Source organism: Haliotis cracherodii, unplaced genomic scaffold (assembly GCF_022045235.1).
Source record: "Haliotis cracherodii isolate W230 unplaced genomic scaffold, xgHalCrac1.p SCAF_4, whole genome shotgun sequence".
Classification (NCBI taxonomy): domain Eukaryota; kingdom Metazoa; phylum Mollusca; class Gastropoda; order Lepetellida; family Haliotidae; genus Haliotis; species Haliotis cracherodii.
In genome coordinates, this window is record NW_027266297.1 from 9,277,743 (window position 1) to 9,294,912 (window position 17,170).

General features: G+C 41.2%; 2 protein-coding genes across 2 annotated transcripts in view; one reads left to right on the forward strand and one right to left on the reverse strand.

Moving 5' to 3' along the window:
- The window catches only part of LOC139479246 (uncharacterized), a 30,357-nt gene extending 22,146 nt beyond the window's left edge, over positions 1 to 8,211 (reverse strand). Inside the window, exons 1-8 of the mRNA XM_071262103.1 lie at positions 8,132 to 8,211; positions 6,482 to 6,593; positions 5,202 to 5,399; positions 4,116 to 4,249; positions 2,721 to 2,829; positions 1,870 to 2,030; positions 1,096 to 1,218; positions 704 to 812 (exon numbers count right to left, since the gene is read on the reverse strand). Coding sequence (XP_071118204.1) covers positions 704 to 812; positions 1,096 to 1,218; positions 1,870 to 2,030; positions 2,721 to 2,829; positions 4,116 to 4,249; positions 5,202 to 5,399; positions 6,482 to 6,593; positions 8,132 to 8,137 — 952 coding nt within the window. The 5' untranslated portion in view covers positions 8,138 to 8,211. The remainder of the gene's footprint in view (positions 1 to 703; positions 813 to 1,095; positions 1,219 to 1,869; positions 2,031 to 2,720; positions 2,830 to 4,115; positions 4,250 to 5,201; positions 5,400 to 6,481; positions 6,594 to 8,131) is intronic.
- A 1,575-nt stretch (positions 8,212 to 9,786) lies between these two features.
- Positions 9,787 to 17,170, forward strand: part of LOC139478496 (uncharacterized) — a 39,997-nt gene continuing 32,613 nt past the window's right edge. Inside the window, exons 1-6 of the mRNA XM_071260987.1 lie at positions 9,787 to 9,797; positions 12,210 to 12,331; positions 13,578 to 13,772; positions 15,353 to 15,486; positions 16,389 to 16,497; positions 16,956 to 17,116. Of these exons, the coding sequence (XP_071117088.1) occupies positions 9,787 to 9,797; positions 12,210 to 12,331; positions 13,578 to 13,772; positions 15,353 to 15,486; positions 16,389 to 16,497; positions 16,956 to 17,116 (732 nt within the window). The remainder of the gene's footprint in view (positions 9,798 to 12,209; positions 12,332 to 13,577; positions 13,773 to 15,352; positions 15,487 to 16,388; positions 16,498 to 16,955; positions 17,117 to 17,170) is intronic.

Genomic DNA, 17,170 nt, shown 5'->3' on the forward strand with positions numbered 1-17,170 from the left:
AGACATCCGTGCATATCTGCCCATCACTTAGTCTCCCGTGCATACCGTTCCACATCACCTATTCATCAATACATATATTTCCATTACCAAGGCATCTATGCATACCGTCCCACATCACCAAGTCACCCATGCATATCTTCCCATCACCAAGACATTCATGCATATCTTCCCACATCACCAAGTCATCCATGCATATCTTCCCACATCACCAAGTCATTCATGCATATCTTCCCACATTACCAAGTCATTCATGCATATCATCTCACAACACCTATCCATCAATGCATATCTCCCACATCAACAAGTCATCCATGCATATCTTCCCTCATAACAAGTCATTCATGCATATCATCCCACATCACCAAGTCATTCATGCAATATCTTCCCAAATCACTTAGTCTCCCATGCATATCTTCCCAATCGCAAAGTCATCCATGCATATCTTCCCACATCGCAAAGTCATCCATGCATATCTTCCCACATCACCATGTCATTCATGTATATCTTCCCACATCACCAAGTCATTCATGCATATCTTCCCACATCACCAAGTCATTCATGCATATCTTCCCACATCACCAAGTCATCCATGCATATCTTCCCACATCACCAAGTCGTTCATGCAGGTCACCCATGCATATATTCCAACATTCCCTATCCATCCATGCATCGTCCTATGTCACAGAGCCCCCCATTTTCTTACCCGTGTTGTAGTCATGGATCTCAATGGTAGCGTCGGTGCTGTAGTAAGGGTATACTGGGCCGGGGCGGGAATCGAACCGGACCAGCTGGTAGTTGTAATCGTAATACACCTGTGGCAATATAAACATCATGTTTGTCTTTATCGGTTTGGGGCCCGCAGTTTTGTAGTATTTACTTGATCCTGAATTTGCACTTTTTAACCCTTGTTATAACAAGAGCGCTGTTGTTCGTTTAGAAAAGCAGGAAAGCCTGTTCTGTTTTCACCAGTGAATGGACCCAATTGGCACAACTGTGAATTAAGGTTGGAAAAAAAAGATAGTATTAACCGCGAAACCATCATTGATAATGACCGCTGCATACACGTAGTCCATAAATGTTGGTACAAATACTTGCATCTGCTTGCGTGACTGTGTTATCCAAGATGGATGTGATCTCCTCTCTGTACTGGTACTGGGCCTGAAGTTGGGGCATATCGCGTGTCTGTTTACGTCCCATGCAAGCAATTCCTTTGGGTGTCTACAACACAGCACGGTACACTGCAGTCAACAAAATTAACCCGTCACCACATGTAACAAATGTTATATTTGGGATAACACTGTCCTAGTAAAGTATAGATTCTACTACTTTCTTGGGTTGAGTCCCATCCGGGATGCACACCCACACTGCCAAAGTGAGGCACCTTATCGCCAGCACACAAAGTAAGCGATCTAACCCACTCAGCCACTAAAATGAAAGTCCGACAACTGGTAGTCTAGATCGCGTACTTTGTGTACCCCTCTGACAAGTGTAAATTGGCACAACTCCCAGCTATAAACAAACAATGCTATTTACACTTGTCAGAAGGGTACACAAAGTATTGTTACTGTTATGTAAACGAGTGTAATGACTAAACAAATAAATAAATCGCCATTTCCCCAGACGAAAGATTGATGCCCCTTACGTCGCAAATTAAGAATATCAGCAAAACGGGTTAGAAACTTTGTCAAGTTTTAAGCCATTGTTAGCAATAATCCAACGATATCACGGCGGGAACATCAGAAGATGAACCTATGTGGAGAATCGAACCAGGACTTCCAAATAACGAGCGAAAGTTTTCACAAATTGGCTATCCGCATCAAAATTTGAAAGCCTCAAACATTTAGTCCTTCAAACAAAACGGACGCTTACTTCTAACTTAGATTCGTCGTTAATTTCACTCCTGTAGCCAGTATAGTCATAAATGTGATGGAAGCTTGAGCCTATACCGGGACCAAGCAAGTTCTGGTAGCCGACGATTTCAGCCCTGATCGGAATCTGAGGAGAATTGTCCGACGTGGTCCAGTTCGTAACTGGAATAAATGATTATAAATATCTCAAAGTAATGTTCACGAGGTAAAGGTGTGTTAAGCTTGTACTAATGGAACGTCCCAGCAAACTGGATTACAGTGCCTCCAACGTCTTTTTGTCTGCTAGTTTAATTAAAAGCAGTCTTTGATAGGCATTCAGACGTTGGAAGAACATGAATACATGACACCTTTTAAGGAAAGCAACTTCTTTTATTTTTTGTCACGACGTTTCAGAGTTATCTCTTGCTCCTTCGTGAGGTGAATACTGTCAGTCAGTCAGTCAGTTTCTTAGTTTTAACGACCCCTTCTAGTGAATACTGCGTTACTGAGTTAATAGACAAGAGTGAGTGAGTGAGTTGGGTTTTACGCCGTTTTTAACAGTATTCCATTTATATCACGGCGTGTCAGCTTAATGTGGGAGGAGGGCGCGAAGTGATGCCGGTCTCAGACGTTTACCACTTCGGTGAAACCCACGAGCACGGGTATGGTGCTGACAAACCTAGAAACATAATCGGGACGAACCGGGATTCGAACCCACAACCATAGGTTTCTGGCGTGCCCAAGGGACGCAATCACCGAAGGTGATGATGCGTGCCGTACCCATGTAAACGTACGCTGGTACGCCGTATTCATTCCGCTTGGCAAATACATAGATTAGCTACTGTATCCTAAAGTAAATGCACGTGTACTAACCAGAGAAATAGTAGTCGAGGGTGAAGTTGACACCGAGGTATCCCCAGTACATGCACGACTGCCAGTGGTCACACTGAATGCCCCGTACAGTAGACTGACCTTTATATACCTGGAAGAGTGAGTGAGTAAGTTGAACAGTCGAAGGCGCTCACCACTGTGGTTAAAAGACAAGAATATGTATAGTGTCAACAAAACGATGATAATAAGACGAATCCGGGATTCGTTGCCATGAAGTGGGTAAAACTGAGGTAGACAACTCTGCACAGCGAATTGCGGCGACGTGGACAACTTGGCTCTCCTCGTCCCCACTTACCTTGAATACTAAGTTATGAGTTTGTATGGGACTTAACGCTGGTCTTAGCTGCATGATGTCAGACAACGGCCATCTTTCATGCTGGAGGAATATGTTGAAGGATACCATTTTGGTAACACAATGTTAGCTGACACATGCCTCTCTTCTCTATCAACAATATCATCGTACCATCATTTTTGTCATAAAAAAACTGCAAGATAATTTCGAGAATTAATCATGAATCCGGAATCCAGAAACATATTTATCACAATTTGGATAAAAATATTCTCGCGGGGAAAAGGCTCATGTGCATCACTGACAATCGTGGGAAATAATGAATAAACGGAAACAGAACGATTTTGCAACAGAACAAGATATTGATGCCCTTGAAAGATGAATTGACCATGACAGCGTCAACACATGCCCTCTGTACACGTCATCACGGGCTGAAAAAGGGTCATTTGTCAGTTCACAAGTTTCGGGTACGATCACCATTAGCAGTGACACAAAGTTGATGACGGCGCCTTAGTGACGACACAAGATTGTTGAGGAAGGCTTGTGGAATACCATTTCACATCTGGACAAAGATTTGTCAGAGCTTGACCAACGTCACTGTTTTGTTTGGAAGCCGCGTAAACGACGTTTCACTTTATCCCACCCATGGTAGATGGTCGACAGACCTGGCGAAACAACCAGGCCAATGGAGTATGGGGATGTTTTGTTGTCCAATGAAGTCTGTGACAACATGTATGACGGGAGGGCGTGCATTTGCAGGTGAAGCAGACATGTATGCTTATCGTGTAGACGTGACGTTACGCGCGGACGTCCAGAAGGAAGTCGGTCTTTTGGGACCGACAACAGATTGACATTTTAGTGTTACGATGATCCCCGACACCCGCCCTGCAACTCGGTTTCGTGTAATTACAGGTTTAATAATTTCAACGGCTCATGTTAGGATATGAGTGGGATAAACTTTACGAGGTTTAGCCGTCAATAACTTCGTTTTTCACAGTCAAAATACTTAATGTGTGACGAATGTCTTATTCATTGGATTTTATTCAGGTACAATTTTAAGAATGTACCCTGAAGATGTTTATACCTACCTCACCATACCTCTGTGCGAACCTGAGGACAGATCCTGTGGAATAGCCATGAGGCATGGCCGACTTCCCTGATGAACCCCCAAGAAAAACGTCATCCGGATCCATCGACTGGTTGTATACCGTACACACGCCATCTGTCGCAGTAAATGGAGGACCATAGGGCCGTCTGTATATTGTGTTTATTTCTCAGTTCCCACAGGTTCTAATCTACTGTCCCGCTCAAAGGATATTCTATATCTGCCCATACGTCCGCCTCAATATATATCATCCAGCTATGGAACTATCAAAACATGCCCACTGCTTTCTTATCCCGCATTTGACATCTGTTCTAAGTCTCAACACGCACATAGGAACCGTTGCACTCGTGCAATAACGATGCAGTGAGGTTATGAGTAGGTGTACTGTAAGAACTGTTCCAAATTCACTCTTGGGGTAAAGATCCAAAGGGTGTAGCATTTCCGAGCATGTCTTATAATAGTACTGACAAGATTATTTTGTGTTTATTTTATTACGTATTGTTTTTGACGGAGCATGTACTTGAGAAACATATAACATAACGTGGATAGTCGTAAATGCAAAGGACATAATTAGCTGGGAAAAGATGGTAACAGGTTCAGAATACAACAAGCTTCGAATTCACACTGCATGTCGACCACCAGTCAGTGACGATTGACAGTTCTTGCGATATAGATACCCAGTTGTGATGTATAGCGACCCAATAGGCGCTAACTTTATATTTGTACGTGGTTGCACGTCGATATATGGTTGAACAGGAGAGACAATACTTCGGCCATGCTCTTTTTTCAGATTCCATTGGAGGTAACGCCTTCCTACATAATCACAATGTTAAAATGCAGTGTGTGTGTGTGTGTGTGAGTATGGTTTTACGCCGCTTTTAATAATATTCCAACAATATCACGGCGGGGGACACCAGAAATGGGCTTCACACGCTGTACCCATGTCGGGAATCGAACCCGGGTCTTCAGCGTGACGAGCAAAAGCCTTAACCACTTGGCTACCCGGCCGCCCCTGAAGTGCAATGTAAAACACTACACCAATTTACTCACCCAGAAGACGTGGACTTACTTATGATATGGTAGCTCTCGTTCGTGTTGTAGTTGAGGATAATGGATTCAATGTTGTCCCCCTGGGTGAGAGTCATCGCGGACACACCTTCCGAAGTGGAGACGTATTCATCTGCCACCACAGTACTAAACTTGTCAATGATGGCGCCTTCAATATGGACTTGGTATTCGGGGGGCATCACCTGAGGAAGCCTCGGATCTGGAGCAGAGTGAGTGATTGAGTACCGTAATGCGTGAGTGGGCGAGTGAGTGGATGAGCGGTGGGTGGGGGTGTGAATAATTTGGCTTTAAAGTGTGTGAGTGAGTTTGGTTCAACGCCGCCTTGAACAGTATTTGTTATTTTACGGATGTCAGTTTGACGTGGGACGAAATGTTCACCACATCAAACTATAGTGAGTGAGTTTGGTTTTACGCCGCTTTTAGAAATATTCCAGCAATATCACGGCGGGAGACACCAGAAATGGGCTTCACACATTGTACCCATGTCGGGAATCGAACCTGGGTCTTCAGCGTGACAGGCGAACGCTTTAACCACAAGGCTACCCGACCGCCCCAGAACCCAGACTAGTACTTGCTCAAAATAACACCTGGTCCTCAATGAAAAGAAAGAAACGTCTTCCTGTTGTCAAAATATTTGTTAAAGTAACTCTTACAATTCATCATATGACAATCAAATCCCTTAAATTAGTTTAGTAAAATTATAAGCAGCGATGTATACCAGGTCTTCGCGAAAAGGTGAGCGTATCCTGCCCTCGCTTCACAAACAGATGCCATGGGCAGCCAAATGTTCATCTGAACAAAGACGGGAACATATGATCGAGTCACAATAATGAACTCCATCTGAACTTCTAGTGTCATCACTATTGGATAGCGAATGAGTATGGTTTTACACCGCTTTTAGCAATATTCCCGCAAATGACGGCGGGGGACACCAGAAATTGGCTTCACACATTGTACCCATGTCGGGAATGGAACCCGAGTCTTGAGCGTGACGAGAGAACGCTTTAACCACTAGGTTACCCGACCGCCCCACTATTTGATAGTGATTCATAGATATATCATATATGATATTGTCGCAGTGGTACAAAGGAGTGCTTTCGGCAGAGATTTCTTAGAAAAGGGCGTGTCGCTTACATTTGAACGCTGTTACCCTGATCAGAAGTCTTTGAGCACGAAAAAAAGGTTGATATATTTAAAGAAACACATTATTTTAGCCCCTCTTCAAAATATTTCATAACCATTCGACTGACCCACTGTTTCAGTACTCAGTGATTCACTCACCGTTTGGTCCGACAGTGGCTTGTGGATCTGTTGAGCACATAGGACTTGGGTACTGCACTCCATCTCCTTGTGCCCGAACCACAAGCAGCACCAGCAGCGCCCCGATCACAGCCTGAAACAACGCATCGAGCAGATTGCAACCACAAACATAATCAACGAAAATAACATGATATCACATGCATGATGAATAAGAAATATATAGCATATCACCAAACGTATGTCATGTGTATTATATCAACATAGGTATGCAATATGAATTATATCAACATATGTATGCAATATGTATAAAATCAACATAGGTATGCAATATGCATTATATCAATTCAGATATGGAATGGATATTATATCAACATAGGTGTGTTATATGAATTATATCAACATATGTATGCAATATGTACTAAATCAACAAAGGTATGCAATATGCATTAAATCAACACAGATATGCAATGGATATTATATCAACATAGGTATGTAATATGTATTATAGCATCACATGTATGTAATATGTATTAAATAAACACAGATATGCAATGGATATTACATCGACATAGGTGTGTAACAGGTAATGTATCAACATAGGTATGCAACATGTATAAATCAACATGAATATGCAATATGTTTTCTATCAACATAGGGATGCAATATGTATTATATCAACATAGGTGTGCAATATGTATCCTATCAACATAGGTATGCAATTTGTATTAAATTAACACAGATATGCAATGGATATTATATTAACATACGTGTGTAATATGTATTATGGCATCATAGGTATGCAATATGTGTTATTTCTACATAGTTATGCAATGTGTATTATACCAATATAGGTATTATGCAATATGTGTTATATCATCATAGGTCTGCAATATATTTTATATCAACATAGGTGTGCAATAGATATTATATCACCATAGGTATGCAATGTGTATTATATCAATATAGGTATGCAATATGTATCATATTTACAGAGGTATGCAATATGTCTTATATCAACATAGGTATGCAATATGTTTTATATCAACATAGGTGTGCATTGGGTATTATATCAACATAGGTATGGAGCATGTACTATATCAACATAGGTGTGTTTGTTATCAATACGCTTTCAGGACATATCATTGTACGTGTACTGTTTCAATAATAACGTAATGGTTTAAATGAGTCATGTTCATATCACGATGCACACCCTGAATGTACATTCGCGCTGCCACTTTACATGTTAGCCATTTCATAATATTTCGTCGATATAAATCCTAAATAAGGACCTTTGATAACAAAGGACACTTTTGGTTAGGCTGGCTATGTTTGTCTCACAATCAAGACTTTTAGAAACTTAGTAACTTACAATTATACAACAAGGGATCTAAATGAACGTCTACTTTAATTCCAGTGACTATACCAGTAAATCGCCCATCGCGAAACTTTTGTTTCAATGATATTACAGTTTGTGTTCAGCATATATGGTGTGATAATAACGTTACGGCAGCTACAATAACGGCAAACAGACAGTACAGTCTTGCCGTGTGTACTGTGTCTATCTCTATTAGAACATACATGGATCATTCTTCATTATATAAACATTGTGGTTATATTACGAATGTAAACAGACCGTCAATGCATGTTTAAAGGTATTTGTAAGCTTCTTACCTTCATTATGAGAGTGGAGGGAGGGTCTCAGTCGGTGGCAGATGGGACAATGTCCACCTGATTAGAGGTGTGTTGTCCCGTGATAACAAGCATTGTGTAGAAGGGACCATACCGGCGGTGATAATACTACCACATTTTGCACAAGCTGCAGGCCTATCTGATTCGGGGTTATCAGATCACGCTATTCAGTGCTGAGTTGATTTGAACGAGTCAGTCAGTATCTGGGTGGTGAATGCGCGAAGAACGGTTGAGTGACTGGCTGGATCGTTGAGAGAATGATTGAAAGAAATGCTGGTGAGATGAGTGATTGAGTGAGTGTGTAGGTGAATGGTAGATTGAATGATTGATTGAATATGCGGCTTTGTGTGTATCTGCATATGTGAGTGATTGAGTTGGTGAATAGTTGGATGGGTGAACGAACAAACGCGTGAAAGAACGACAGAACGAATGAGAGAACAAAAAAACCGACGAATGACCATGTTCATATGCTGCTTTTATCATTATTTAAAACCCTGGTGTGACACCAGAAATGGGCTTCACATATTGTAACCAGGTGGGGAAGCGAGTCTGCCTGCTTCGTGACTCACCTACACTTTAGCTACTATTAGTTACTACTGTGAATGATTTAATGATTTCTCCATCGATCAGTTGATTGTGTGGATGAATAAGTAACAAGTGATTGTGTCGGTTGTTCACGGCCACTGATTTACTTTTTTTAACTCGATGTTTTTTGTGTTTAAAGCCGCACTGAGCAATATTTCAGCTATATGACGGCGCTCTGTAAATAATCGAGTCTGGACCAGACAACCCAGTGATTGACATCATGAGCATCGATCCACGCAATTGGGATACGATGACATGCATCAACCAAGTCAGCGAGCCTGTCCACCCGATCCCGTTAGTTAATGAATATATGCCCAGTTAAAGATGAGGCAGGATACGGACTCAAATGTGAAAAAGGAATATTTTCAATGTTGTTTTGAGATATCGGGTATGTTCATATCATTTATTACGAACAGGGTTAGATATAATCGAGTTAATAAATATCGTATGGGCGCTAGTACAAATGTCCCTTGCGCACTTGCGCGCCAGTGTATTGTTTACGTCATCCGGACGGCATTGTTGACGTCATTCGAATCATATTAGGACGCATGGTCTGAATGACGTCACATAGAAACGACACCATAGCGAAAATTTTTGATATAAAGTAATATTTATTTCCTTAGAGACTTGTGCAGGTCTAGGCATTTGATAAAACTGGATTGGGTCAATGCTTGAGACTTAAAGAATCATGTATACTTTTTTAAGGTCACATAGTCTTAAACGAAGGAAACGAGTGTTCTAGTGATTGATATCTTACTGAAATAACAAAACTGTTAACATTTTAACATTAAACAAACTTCCGAAACGCTGAATTGTTGATAAACAAACAAATAACAATTCCGATTCATACGAATTATTTTCACTATAATTTTCAGCAAAATATTTTCTTAAATTTAGGAAGATCTCAATGGGCCCTTATCTTCACAATATAATTCCGTGCCACAAACCTGTATATACACTAGTTACCATTACCAGCATAAGATACACATGGTCGTGCATATAACAGATTTTGATATTCATTACATGTGTGTCAGTGACAGTTGCTATCGAACATGTCGGATGAGTAAGTGAGTTGGGTTAAACGCCGTTTTTAACAGTATTCCAGTTATATCACGGCGTGTCAGCTTAATGTGGGAGGAGGGCGCGAAGTAATGCAGGCCTCAGACTTTTAACACTTCGGCGAAACCCACGAGCACGGGTATGGTGCTGACAAACCTAGAAACATAATCGGGGCGAACCCGATTCTATCGGATTCGAACTCACAATCATAGGTTTCTGGCGCGCCAAGGGACGCAACTCTGCAAAGCGAATCGCAGCGCCTTAGACGACTGGGCCACCCGTGTCCCCACATGTCGGATGAAGAACCATTAATTGACATCATGTACATCATGTATGTTAATTAGATTAAGGCGTGCTAACATAAAAGCAAAGACACTATTAGAGACGTAAACTGAAACGTATTTCACCTCCATTTAGCAAATAAAAAATATTTTACTCCAGATAAAAAAAACCCCTTTACGAACCTACGACGTCGCCCTAACATTATTTACTATTCTGAAGAGCTGACTGTTCGTTATTCATCACATGTGTGTCAGTGACAGTTGGTACAGGAAACTAGTCAATATCTCATTAATGTTGCCACAACACCATATCAGTAGATAGGGCTTGTCCTGTATCGAAATGGTTGTTATCTGTCAGCATATATGTCTCACCGGCCTTCACGTAGTCAACACCAGTCAGCATGCAAATCCTACAGGTACACTTGCTTTCATACTATCTTCTTCTTTGAAAAAAAAAGATTGTTATTATCAGACACAGACGTTGGGTTAATTATTGTGGCATGTGTTTCTTTTAAAATGAAGCCGTTATGCATGTTCTCATTTTTGACCATTTCACGTTTGATACAGTATGCAGGGCAATTGTATTGACTGTGTCACTCGTATTGTTTACTTGAGCTATCCATTGTAGATATCAGACGTGGGTCAGACATTTTACCTGTGTGTCTGTCATCCCTCTACTGTCTGTCTGTCGTCATCCCACCCCTATGTCTGTCATCCAACTTCTTCTTTCAGTGCTTCTTCATATATAATAATAATAATAATAATAATAATAATAATAATAATAATGATGATGATGATGATGATGATGATGATGATGATGATGATGATGATGATGATAATAATAATAATAATAATAATAGTAATATATTTATATTGCGCATATTTCCACCCCACTCAGTGGCATGCTCAAAGCGCTATTATTACCCCGTTTACTGGATCAGTGTGCACTCAAGAATCAGTCTCTGCTCCCTGGGGAGTATACAACCCAAGCTTCCTCTTAGGCGCTAGAAGGTTAACAAACACATTGCCATCTCATCCTACCGGGTACCCATTCACTGCTAGGTGAACAGAGGCACATTTCGAGCAAAGTGACTTGCCCAAGGGGACGCCACATGTGTTACATGTGCTTCCGTGTGAGGCAGGACCGAAGCCCTAGAAACTCCCAGGAGCCAAGCTGCCGAAACGCGATCATCCAACCAAGGACTCTCCCCGACCGACGCTGCCTATCTTCACCTGATTTGTGACCTGTGCCGTTCAGGTCGATGTGTCATTCCTTGTGCCTGTCTGTATGTCATCCGTTTACTTGTCAATCTGTCACCCTTCTAATTCTTTCAGAATGTTTTCTGTCTATGGTTCACTCTGTTATATGTCCGATAGGCCTTTATCCCATACACCTGTCAGTCCTTCTGCTCATATGTCTGTTAGTCCATCTTTCCTTCTTAGGTTCGTTCCGTCAGTCCTTTTATTTCCTTCTTCGGATCGTTCTGTCAGTCCTTTTATTTCCTTCTTAGGTTCGTTCTGTCAGTCCTTTTATTTCCTTCTTAGGATTGTTCTGTCAGTCCTTTTTTTTCCTTCTTAGGTTCGTTCTGTCAATCCTTTTATTTCCTTCTTAGGTTCGTTCTGTCAGTCCTTTTATTTCCTTCTTAGGATCGTTCTGTCAGTCCTTTTATTTCCTTCTTAGGATCGTTCTGTCAGTCCTTTTATTTCCTTCTTAGGTTCATTCTGTCAGTACTTTTATTTCCTTCCTAGGTTCGTTCTGTCAGTCCTTCTACATGTCTTCCTGTCACCCTTCAACCTCTTTCAGAGCTTCTTTCTGTCTGTGATTCATTCCTTTCTCTATCCAAATGCCTGTCAACCCATCTTTCCTTCTTACTTTCTCTTTGTCAGTCAATCTACCTGTACGTGTGTTTGTCAATCCTCCCCACTGAACGTCTTTCAACCCGCTAAGTGTGTCAATCCATCTACCGTGATGCTCAATTCTAATCTTTTATCTACTCAGAACATGTATGTATGTATGTATGTATGTATGTATGTATGTATGTATGTATGTATGTATGTATGTATGTATGTATGTATGTATGTATGTATGTATGTATGTATGTATGTATGTATGTATGTATGTATGTATGTCTTAGCCGTTACCTATTTCAGGCTCTCGTCTTGGCTTGTGTTGTGTTATTTGGGGTTCACGTGCAAGGGCAACAACTCCCGATTCCAATGTGTGCGACAAATCCACACGCGACTGTCGGCCCAGACGGTGAGTATCGTATCAACAGTACTCTCAGTAGTGTATATTTTCTTCAATGTATATACACTTGAACATAACTTTATGTTGGCTAGAGAGGTAGACACACTTTCAAAATGATGGTTAACAAAAGCAATTTCTGTAAATATCGGCAACACACCCTTTTCGTTATAAACAATAAACCATGATAACTTAAAATCTACCCGACCTATTGCTTCAAAACAGAAAGGTCATAACTGACACTGCTATCGATGTAGTTGAAGGAGATACCCAACCTATGCATATCCAGTGACATATAAGCAAATACACTACTCAAAAGGAGCTAAAGGTGAGGTGAAATTTAACGTCGCGTCCAAGATTACTGCACTTATATAGCGACGTGCATGCACGTGTATGTGTGTGTGGCTGCTTGTACTAGTCCGGACTGATGCCGATTTGTAGTGCTAGCACACTGAGATACCATGCCGCAGTTTAACACGAATACCCCACTCAGACACAGTATACTGACTCCGAACCGACCAGTCCTTGTTTTAGCCGCTTAATGCCGAGCGCCAGACAGGGTAACAACAAGTACCATCGAACCTTCCGCTCCCCGGGCGGACGCTCTACCATTAGACCACGCAGGCGGTCTGGAGCTAAAGTTCACCCGATTTGTTCATATTGTGATCTGGCTAGTGGGTGGGTATTGCAGCACACATACTTCCATATGTTAGTGTTATTTATGTTGTTTTGAGTAGTTTATATCAGCGACGAAGGTCGAGGAATGTAGTGAAAGCTGCACTAAACGCATTCCCTCATGTAGTGTCTAACAATGACCATGGTACATTGTGTTCTCCGGACTTTCGCTATCAGAAAATATTATACCTTGGGTAAATACCAAGATTATCATTTTCCTTCAGATCTCAGTATAGAATAAGTAATAAATATACTTGTTGTTAAAATAGCTACATTGTTTCCTTTACCATACTGCAACCGTTGCGCGGATATACCAAACATTAAACCCACAATCATAGCTTTTGGCATTTGGCGTGCACAAGGGACGCAACTCTGCACAGCTAATCGCGGTTCCTTAGACGACTGGGCCACTTGTGCCCCCTACATGTTACGAAGGACATTACTCACATCTACAACATTCATTACAACTCTACGTTTCCGCCTGTTCGTCTTATCCGACTTCGCCTTATCCGAATCAATACAGACAAGATGTTGCACCACCTTTGGTTGTAGTGTAACGTTGTTTCACGTCTTTATGATACAGATCCAAGACTACCAATGCTGCCCTTGCAGTACGAAGTCCATGTCGAAGGCGCAATCATTGACCAGTCGATGACGGTGACGGCCGATGAGTATGTATCGGTCATCATCGGAGCATCGTCTCTGAAGATCACGCAAGATGGGAATAGCGAAATCGTTATTCTTAACATCAACACAAACGAGAGTTACCACATTTTGGGTGCGTAGGCCGCCAGTACTGAATTAATCGACAGCGAAACTGTGTTCTCTTGAAATTCGTTATATATCGTTATTGTTAAATCGTGAACAAAATCTCGAAAGTTCGAAAACCAAAACAAATTTGATATATCGGTCAAGACTTTATGGTCCAAGTCGTAAATATCTTAAAGTTGAGATAACATGAAATATCGGATCAATGGGATTTAATGAATTCAATCATCCTGTCTTTATTGTCATTGTCAGCAAAGTTTTAGTGATATTTAAAGTTAGTAAGTGAGGTTAATTTAATGCTACATCAAACAGCAGTTATAGTGAGTGAGTATGGTTTTACGCCGCTTTTAGCAATATTCCCGCAATGTCACGGCGGGAGACACCAGAAATGGGCCTCACACATCATACCCATGTCAGGAATCGAACCCGGGTCTTCAGCGTGACGAGCGAACGCTTTCACCACTAGGCTACCCGACCGCCCCAGCAGTTATATCAAAGCGTGTCAGTTTGAAGTGGGAGGTATATAACCTTGTTGGATCCCACGAGCACGGGCATGGTGTTGACAAACACAGAAACATAAGGACTGGGGTTATGATAAAATCGACTGCTTTATGCAAAGATTTATATTGGATATGGAAAGGGTTATGTCGCTTTATTTTCGCTTTACGTACGTTACATATTTCCAGACCTTCAAGTTTTCATCTCATGTGTTTAAACTGAGGGACAAAAGAAAGTTTAAAGAGTTTTTTTTCATGCCGCCGAAAATTGAAAGAACTGTTTTTTATTTAACATCACTCATTTCTGCAACTGTTTATAAAATGTATTTTGTTGCTGAGTAATATTGTGCAAAAATAATCTGGTTCAATGAAGACTGGGCTCAATCGTGTTTGAAATATTATCGATACAAAAAGCAAATGTGTTGATTTTCAAAGCTAAGATATATAAGATACCCATCGTCAGTTGTGTATTATGCGAATTATGTTTAAAAGCTTTAAATCAATTATATTATGATATTAGCGTTCGTTGAGTGCTGACTAATTACAACATCAACGCAACGTAAAAGTGTATCTGAAACCTCTTTAGAGATCTGATCATGTCACAGGCTTGCTCATTTTCATGACTTTCATTGACTTCCTCAAATTCTCAAAGATCCATTTGTTCATACTTTAAGCTGTACTACCACAAGTGTTGAAAGATCAGCCCATGTCACAGACTTGAATATGTTCATGACATCAGAAACCGACTTTCTGAAAACCTCAAAGATACACGCGTTTGACATAAAAATATCACAAGCAACTCATGAAGAGATCAAATGCTGGTCCTTGTTCAATACGCTTTTTAGAATAGGACCGCAGCAACATATTCTTATTGGAAGAGATGACTAAATTGGTAGCATGATCAGACTGGGTGACCTGGTTGACAGTGTATCATAAAAGTACCCATTGGCGTGGATTATATAGCTGGAATATTACTTATTTTCATATACCCTGAGCGTCGATCATCATATTGGCATCCAAACAGAAAGCAAGTCCCTCTTTTTAGTTACAAGTTCTTGGTCGTGATTTAACAGTTGTGTTTCTGATATCATAGATTCAGAGTGCACCGTGTATAACCAGTCGACAGACATGGCGGATGTTTTGGTAGGAGGGGCGCCAGGAGTGTCGTCAATGCCACATACATACTCAACAGCGTCTGTACTCAAGTTCGCCCAGAAATACGGCGAGGTCTGTATCTTATGTAAATGAAGAACTCAATCAGCCTGCCCCGTGGGACCAAGGTCCCCAGAACCTTATACTTGTGCAGCAAAGGAGCTGCCCACCTCCAAACCATTAGAATTGGCATATGGACAAGAAGGAATTTTGATAACAATGCAACACGAATCAAGACGCACGGGTTCCATATGCCAGTTGATTTTCTTGGTGTCATCTGCTTTGATATTATATGAAATTATTCATATACACTATACATACTCAGAGATGTTGTTCTAATAAATAACACAAGTTATACTTCATGGTGTTAGCACTTACGTCGATGTCACACCTTTTTCACTGTCACTTAAACGCACAACTCGCTTTCCCTGGTGTTATCAGTTTTGTTGGGTGATCATGTAATTTTCATTGCTATTTTGCCATTTACGCCCTCTGGAATGTGTTTCGACAGATGTTTTAGACTTATTTTTTTGTTGGGTTGACATTTTGATTTTCTGTTACTGAGGACTGTTTAAAAAGAAAGGGGTTCGATGGCTGAGTGAGCTGGCACTAGAGTTGTGGCCCTCGGATACCAGAATCGATTATGAGCATTTGCCCTCAGTGAGCTCAAAACTTGTACACAAGCCCCCAAACGTTACACCCCCATTTGAATTACCAGTGTTTATAGACTGAATTGAAAACATAATTATACTAACTTAGACCAATCGTTGTGCAGAGTTGCCTCCCTGGTCTGTGCCAGAATCCCATAAATTCATATCCTAGAAACGCCATCATTCCTTGGTCCGTCAGATGAATACCCCTTCTCGTGGGTTTCACGACAGCCTTATGCATCTACGACCAGCATCCCATTGAGCTCTCCTAACACATTAGACTGACACGCCGTCACATGTAACACTGTTCAACTTACTTTCTTCCAGGTATATAAGGGTCAGTCTACTGTCCGGGGCATTCAGTGTGACCACTGGCAGTCGTGCATGTACTGGGGATTCCTTGGCGTCAACTTCACCCTCGACTACTATTTCTCTGGCAAGTTCATGTGTACTAACATGCTAGTGTGCTTTTGTAAAAAAAATATTTTATTTACACTGTGTAAGGAAACAAGACACTCATCACCTCGCCAACGGGTCGAAACCCTTAGATCTTATTTGACGGATGTTGTGTGATAACTCAAATCCCCCAAAAAGCGCAAACTGTATGCCAATCCTTGTTCAGATTTTATTCTTTTGTCGAATCGATAAAACAAAGGCTCTCGAGGACAACACAAAATTACCAATGACATGTTCATCAAATCATTACACATATGGAAGTAGAAGGAATGGCTATAGTAGTGTTATGATCACCAGTACGTTCAGTACAAGAAACATTCACACGGTGGATACATGAAGGTCTAGCGAATACCGATGATGTGAGACATTTGTCGTCTCGGCTCAAAGGTTACTCCTCGCTGCTGAGTCAGTGAATGTCCTCATCATGATTTATTCCAGTTCCCAACTGGAACACAGCTGGTGGTTCTCCTCAAGTCCCGGTCAGGGCTGAAGTCGTCGGCTACCAAAATTTGGCGGGCCCCGGACCAGGATCCAGCTTTCATCACATATATGACTACACTGGCTACAAGAGCTATCTCACTGACATTACAGTGTTTCAGGTAAGTTGTGTCGTAAAAGAAACTAAAGGGAAACGATTATGATAACTGATCGAT